The sequence below is a fragment of the Oncorhynchus clarkii genome, chromosome 6 (assembly GCF_045791955.1).
Source record: "Oncorhynchus clarkii lewisi isolate Uvic-CL-2024 chromosome 6, UVic_Ocla_1.0, whole genome shotgun sequence".
Lineage (NCBI taxonomy): Eukaryota > Metazoa > Chordata > Actinopteri > Salmoniformes > Salmonidae > Oncorhynchus > Oncorhynchus clarkii.
The window spans coordinates 89,014,306-89,022,318 of NC_092152.1; the positions used below are offsets into that span (position 1 = coordinate 89,014,306).

The window sequence follows — 8,013 nt, forward strand, 5'->3', positions numbered from 1 at the left end:
GCCTCTTCCTAACCCCAGTTTCCAACCACCATGTCACTTCCTCCTAACCCCAGTATCCAACCACCATGTCAGCCTCCTCCTAACCCCAGTATCCAACCACCATGTCAGCCTCCTCCTAACCCCAGTATCCAACCACCATGTCAGCCTCCTCCTAACCCCAGTATCCAACCACCATGTCAGCCTCCTCCTAACCCCAGTATCCAACCACCATGTCAGCCTCCTAACCCCAGTATCCAACCACCATGTCAGCCTCCTCCTAACCCCAGTATCCAACCATCATGTCAGCCTCCTCCTAACCCCAGTATCCAACCATCATGTCAGCCTCCTCCTAACCCCAGTATCCAACCACCATGTCAGCCTCCTCCTAAACCCAGTATCCAACCATCATGTCAGCCTCCTAACCCCAGTATCCAACCACCATGTCAGCCTCCTCCTAACCCCAGTATCCAACCATCATGTCAGCCTCATCCTAACCCCAGTATCCGACCATCATGTCAGCCTCCTCCTAACCCCAGTATCCAACCATCATGTCTCGTCCTCCTAACCCCAGTATCCAACCATCATGTCAGCCTCCTCCTAACCCCAGTATCCAACCATCATGTCAGCTTCCTCCTAACCCCAGTATCCAACCACCATGTCAGCCTCCTCCTAAACCCAGTATCCAACCATCATGTCAGCCTCCTAACCCCAGTATCCAACCACCATGTCAGCCTCCTCCTAACCCCAGTATCCAACCATCATGTCAGCCTCCTCCTAACCCCAGTATCCAACCATCATGTCAGCCTCCTCCTAACCCCAGTATCCAACCATCATGTCAGCCTCCTCCTAACCCCAGTATCCAACCACCATGTCAGCCTCCTAACCCCAGTATCCAACCACCATGTCAGCCTCCTCCTAACCCCAGTATCCAACCATCATGTCAGCCTCCTCCTAACCCCAGTATCCAACCACCATGTCAGCCTCCTCCTAACCCCAGTATCCAACCATCATGTCAGCCTCCTCCTAACCCCAGTATCCAACCACCATGTCAGCCTCCTCCTAACCCCAGTATCCAACCATCATGTCAGCCTCCTCCTAACCCCAGTATCCAACCACCATGTCAGCCTCATCCTAACCCCAGTATCCAACCATCATGTCAGCCTCCTCCTAACCCCAGTATCCAACCACCATGTCAGCCTCCTCCTAACCCCAGTATCCAACCATCATGTCTCATCCTCCTAACCCCAGTATCCAACCATCATGTCAGCCTCCTCCTAACCCCAGTATCCAACCATCATGTCAGCCTCCTCCTAACCCCAGTATCCAACCACCATGTCAGCCTCCTCCTAACCCCAGTATCCAACAATCATGTCAGCCTCCTCCTAACCCCAGTATCCAACCACCATGTCAGCCTCCTCCTAACCCCAGTATCCAACCATCATGTCAGCCTCCTCCTAACCCCAGTATCCAACCACCATGTCAGCCTCCTCCTAACCCCAGTATCCAACCATCATGTCAGCCTCATCCTAACCCCAGTATCCGACCATCATGTCAGCCTCCTAACCTCAGTATCCAACCACCATGTCAGCCTCCTCCTAACCCCAGTATCCAACCATCATGTCAGCCTCATCCTAACCCCAGTATCCGACCATCATGTCAGCCTCCTCCTAACCCCAGTATCCAACCATCATGTCTCGTCCTCCTAACCCCAGTATCCAACCATCATGTCAGCCTCCTCCTAACCCCAGTATCCAACCACCATGTCAGCCTCCTCCTAACCCCAGTATCCAACCATCATGTCAGCCTCCTCCTAACCCCAGTATCCAACCACCATGTCAGCCTCCTCCTAACCCCAGTATCCAACCATCATGTCAGCCTCATCCTAACCCCAGTATCCAACCATCATGTCAGCCTCCTAACCCCAGTATCAAACCACCATGTCAGCCTCCTCCTAACCCCAGTATCCAACCATCATGTCAGCCTCATCCTAACCCCAGTATCCGACCATCATGTCAGCCTCCTCCTAACCCCAGTATCCAACCATCATGTCTCGTCCTCCTAACCCCAGTATCCAACCATCATGTCAGCCTCCTCCTAACCCCAGTATCCAACCATCATGTCAGCCTCCTCCTAACCCCAGTATCCAACCACCATGTCAGCCTCCTCCTAAACCCAGTATCCAACCATCATGTCAGCCTCCTAACCCCAGTATCCAACCACCATGTCAGCCTCCTCCTAACCCCAGTATCCAACCATCATGTCAGCCTCCTCCTAACCCCAGTATCCAACCATCATGTCAGCCTCCTCCTAACCCCAGTATCCAACCATCATGTCAGCCTCCTCCTAACCCCAGTATCCAACCACCATGTCAGCCTCCTAACCCCAGTATCCAACCACCATGTCAGCCTCCTCCTAACCCCAGTATCCAACCACCATGTCAGCCTCCTCCTAACCCCAGTATCCAACCACCATGTCAGCCTCCTCCTAACCCCAGTATCCAACCATCATGTCTCATCCTCCTAACCCCAGTATCCAACCATCATGTCAGCCTCCTCCTAACCCCAGTATCCAACCATCATGTCAGCCTCCTCCTAACCCCAGTATCCAACCACCATGTCAGCCTCCTCCTAACCCCAGTATCCAACCATCATGTCAGCCTCCTCCTAACCCCAGTATCCAACCACCATGTCAGCCTCCTCCTAACCCCAGTATCCAACCATCATGTCAGCCTCCTCCTAACCCCAGTATCCAACCACCATGTCAGCCTCCTCCTAACCCCAGTATCCAACCACCATGTCAGCCTCCTCCTAACCCCAGTATCCAACCATCATGTCAGCCTCCTCCTAACCCCAGTATCCAACCATCATGTCAGCCTCCTCCTAACCCCAGTATCCAACCACCATGTCAGCCTCCTAACCCCAGTATCCAACCACCATGTCAGCCTCCTCCTAACCCCAGTATCCAACCACCATGTCAGCCTCCTCCTAACCCCAGTATCCAACCACCATGTCAGCCTCCTCCTAACCCCAGTATCCAACCATCATGTATCCAACCATCATGTCAGCCTCCTCCTAACCCCAGTATCCAACCACCATGTCAGCCTCCTCCTAACCCCAGTATCCAACCATCATGTCCTCCTAACCCCAGTATCCAACCATCATGTCAGCCTCCTCCTAACCCCAGTATCCAACCATCATGTCAGCCTCCTCCTAACCCCAGTATCCAACCACCATGTCAGCCTCCTCCTAACCCCAGTATCCAACCATCATGTCAGCCTCCTCCTAACCCCAGTATCCAACCACCATGTCAGCCTCCTCCTAACCCCAATCCCCATCATGTCAGCCTCCTCCTAACCATCCAACCACCATGTCAGCCTCCTCCTAACCCCAGTATCCAACCACCATGTCAGCCTCCTCCTAACCCCAGTATCCAACCATCATGTCAGCCTCCTCCTAACCCCAGTATCCAACCATCATGTCAGCCTCCTAACCCCAGTATCCAACCATCATGTCAGCCTCCTCCTAACCCCAGTATCCAACCACCATGTCAGCCTCCTCCTAACCCCAGTATCCAACCATCATGTCAGCCTCCTCCTAACCCCAGTCAGTATCCAACCCATGTCCTCCTCCAACCATCATGTCAGCCTCCTCCTAACCCCAGTATCCAACCACCATGTCAGCCTCCTCCTAACCCCAGTATCCAACCATCATGTCAGCCTCCTCCTAACCCCAGTATCCAACCATCATGTCAGCCTCCTCCTAACCCCAGTATCCAACCACCATGTCAGCCTCCTCCTAACCCCAGTATCCAACCATCATGTCAGCCTCCTCCTAACCCCAGTATCCAACCATCATGTCAGCCTCCTCCTAACCCCAGTATCCAACCACCATGTCAGCCTCCTCCTAACCCCAGTATCCAACCATCATGTCAGCCTCCTCCTAACCCCAGTATCCAACCATCATGTCAGCCTCCTCCTAACCCCAGTATCCAACCACCATGTCAGCCTCCTCCTAACCCCAGTATCCAACCATCATGTCAGCCTCCTCCTAACCCCAGTATCCAACCACCATGTCAGCCTCCTCCTAACCCCAGTATCCAACCATCATGTCAGCCTCCTCCTAACCCCAGTATCCAACCACCATGTCAGCCTCCTCCTAACCCCAGTATCCAACCATCATGTCAGCCTCCTCCTAACCCCAGTATCCAACTACCATCATTTCTCCATCTTACTGAAACAAACATCTGCTTCAAATTCAAAGGAAAGGTTACATAAAATTTAGTCTAGATAAAATGAGAGCTATGTGTGGCTGACATAAATGACATATATAGGCTGATCTGACTGACATATATAGGCTGACATTAATGACATATATAGGCTGATCTAACTGACATATATAGGCTGATCTGACTGACATTTATCGGCTGACATTAATGACATATATAGACTGACATTAATGACATATATAGGCTGATCTGACTGACATATATAGGCTGACATAACTGACATATATAGGCTGATCTGACTAACATATATAGGCTGACATAACTGACATATATTGGCTGATATAACTGACATATATAGGCTGACATAACTGACATATATAGGCTGATATGACTGACATATATAGGCTGATCTGACTGACATATATAGACTGACATAACTGACATATATAGGCTGATATAACTGACATATATAGGCTGATATAACTGACATATATAGGCTGATCTGACTGACATATATAGGCTGACATAACTGACATATATAGGTTGATCTGACTGACATATATAGGCTGACACAACTGACATTTATATCCCTCTAGTGGTGTGGGGGCTGTGCTTTGGCAAAGTGGGTGGGGTTATATCCTTCCTGTTTGGCCCTGTTTGGCACTGTCCGGGGGTGTCCTCGGATGGGGCCACAGTGTCTCCTGACCCCTCCTGTCTCAGCCTCCAGTATTTATGCTGCAGTAGTTTATGTGTCGGGGGGCTAGGGTCAGTTTGTTATATCTGGAGTACTTCTCCTGTCCTATTCGGTGTCCTGTGTGAATCTAAGTGTGCGTTCTCTAATTCTCTCCTTCTCTCTTTCTTTCTCTCTCTCGGAGGACCTGAGCCCTAGGACCATGCCCCAGGACTACCTGACATGATGACTCCTTGCTGTCCCCAGTCCACCTGGCCGTGCTGCTGCTCCAGTTTCAACTGACCTGAGCCCTAGGACCATGCCCCAGGACTTCCTGACATGATGACTCCTTGCTGTCCCCAGTCCACCTGACCGTGCTGCTGCTCCAGTTTCAACTGTTCTGCCTTATTATTATTCGACCATGCTGGTCATTTATGAACATTTGAACATCTTGGCCATGTTCTGTTATAATCTCCACCCGGCACAGCCAGAAGAGGACTGGCCACCCCACATAGCCTGGTTCCTCTCTAGGTTTCTTCCTAGGTTTTGGCCTTTCTAGGGAGTTTTTCCTTGCCACCGTGCTTCTACACCTGCATTGCTTGCTGTTTGGGGTTTTAGGCTGGGTTTCTGTACAGCACTTTGAGATATCAGCTGATGTACGAAGGGCTATATAAATCAATTTGATTTGAAATTTGATTTGATATATAGGCTGACATAACTGACCTAAATCAGGAGGTTTGCGTATGCTGATATTAACTATGGGTAGTAGGAAGTTACAGCATAATTTTTAGTCACAATAAATGTGATGTCACCACACTCCACACCCACCTCTACTCTCCTCCCTTCTTCTCTCCCTGTTCTCCTCCCTCCTCTCCCTGTTCTCCTCCCTCCTTCTTTCCCTGTCCTCCTCCCTCCTTCTCTCCTAGTTCTCCTCCCTCCTCTCCCTGTTCTCCTCCCTTCTTCTCTCCCTGTTCTCCTCCCTCCTTCTCTCCTAGTTCTCCTCCCTCCTCTCGCTGTTCTCCTCCCTTCTTCTCTCCCTGTTCTCCTCCCTTCTTCTCTCCCTGTTCTCCTCCCTTCTTCTCTCCCTGTTCTCCTCCCTTCTTCTTTCCCTGTCCTCCTCCCTCCTCTCCTAGTTCTCCTCCCTCCTCTCCTAGTTATCCTCCCTCCTCTTCTAGTTCTCCTCCCTCCTCTCCTAGTTCTCCTCCCTCCTGTCTGCTCCAGTTGGCTCTCAGATCCAGAGTCCAGACAAGTCACACCACGTTGTCTTCACCACTTGCTCCTCAGTTATTAGTCTTCAACATTTTCAACCTCAAGCTAACCTGTAAAGAGGAAGAGAAAGTACTGATTGGATATCAAAGTAGTCATGATAGTATTTAGTCATTGGAAATGTACTATATAGGTAATATTGACTTATCTAAAAAAATAAACATGTTTTTATTGTTGAAGAATACATTTTACATTAAGTATTTTGTATGAAAAAGTAGGATCTGATTGTCTTGGTGTAACCTATGGTTCACTGTGTTCTCAAACACCATATTATGTTGAGTAATAGAAACTTATGGTAACATCTGGTACTGTTATACATCTGGCAACATCTGGTACTGTTATTCAGAGATTACCACCTGAACTCTAAACTATTCCATGCTGGCATCATCAATTCAATAAAATAATCCCCCAAAATCAGAATTCCATAATGTGGTTTGGGATTATGTCCACCTCATTCCTGATAGAAAGTTTCCCTTTGACTACAAAATATTTCAAAGCAGACATAGGTGATGCTATAACAGCTGTGGGAAATTCAATTATCTCTTGTAGCAGAAAGCCATACACAAAATAAATCGTGTTTTTTTTTCAGCAAATCATTTATTTTCAGAAATTGAATTGGAACAAAATTACTTAACAGAACTACAGATTGTTTTGATTACACACATTAACACCTGTCACAGCAGTCCTAGAGTGATGGAACTATCTCTTAGATACCATAACAATTCATTAACACCTGTCACAACAGTCCTAGAGTGATGGAACTACCTCTTAGATACCATAACAATTCATTAACACCTGTCACAACAGTCCTAGAGTGATGGAACTACCTCTTAGATCCCATAACAATCCATTAACACCTGTCACAACAGTCCTAGAGAGATGGAACTACCTCTTAGATACCATAAAAAATAATTAACATCTGATTACAACAGTCCTAGAGAGATGGAACTACCTCTTAGATCCCATAACAATCCATTAACACCTGTCACAACAGTCCTAGAGAGATGGATCTACCTCTTAGATACCATAACAATTCATTAACATCTGTTTACAACAGTCCTAGAGAGATGGAACTACCTCTTAGATACCATAACAATTCATTAACACCTGTTTACAACAGTCCCAGGGAGATGGAACTACCTCTTAGATATCATAACAATTCATTAACATCTGTTTACAACAGTCCCAGTGAGATGGAATTACCTCTTAGATACCATAACTATTCATTAACACCTGTCACAACAGTCCTAGAGAGATGGAACTACATCTTAGATGAATTTAGCCAGAGACGAAAAACAAACAAACAAACAAACGAGTAGTAACTGTATAACTTCGTAACCAAAGGCAGAAGGTTGTTCAAGCCGTCACAAACATCTTCCTGTCTGGAACTCCAGGAACATCTACTCCTTAGCAGTCTCAAACATCTTCCTGTCTGGAACTCCAGGAACATCTACTCCTTAGCAGTCTCAAACATCTTCTTTCTGTCTGATTTGTCTTCGATGTTCTTACGCCAGTCGCCCACAGATTCTTTGTCCTGAGGGGGGAAGAGAAGCAGATCAAATATAGTAGTCGTGTAGTAGTCGTATAGTTGTTGTGTTGGATCCATGTATGTTTGTTTCTTTGTGCATTTGAGTAATACAACAATTAATCCCAAATAAAAAAAACAACGACTCAGAATCATCCACATTAGAGTGCTGGGGTGAAATACAGTGTTTACACTATAGCAGTAGTTTCACCACTTGTTAATGTATCAGATTACACTCACATTATTTGTAATATAACATTTGGTGTCAGCAGTGGGATCCTCTTGAACGCTCATACAACGAACTCAACTGATTTTAAGTTATAGTATTTGGAAGCAACCCTACCTCTTC

At 47.6% G+C, this 8,013-nt stretch overlaps 1 protein-coding gene across 5 annotated transcripts in view; it reads right to left on the reverse strand.

Annotated features, from left to right (window-relative positions):
* Window positions 1–6,711: 6,711 nt before the first annotated feature.
* Window positions 6,712–8,013, reverse strand: part of LOC139411784 (troponin I, fast skeletal muscle-like) — a 17,758-nt gene continuing 16,456 nt past the window's right edge. For 2 of the 5 annotated variants that reach the window (XM_071158527.1, XM_071158526.1), the window contains exons 6-7: window positions 8,008–8,013; window positions 6,941–7,673 (exon numbers count right to left, since the gene is read on the reverse strand). The exon at window positions 8,008–8,013 is cut by the window's right edge and continues 171 nt beyond it. In XM_071158527.1, coding sequence (XP_071014628.1) covers window positions 7,590–7,673; window positions 8,008–8,013 — 90 coding nt within the window. In that variant the 3' untranslated portion in view covers window positions 6,941–7,589. The other 3 variants (XR_011634642.1, XR_011634644.1, XR_011634643.1) reach the window with 3 other exon arrangements.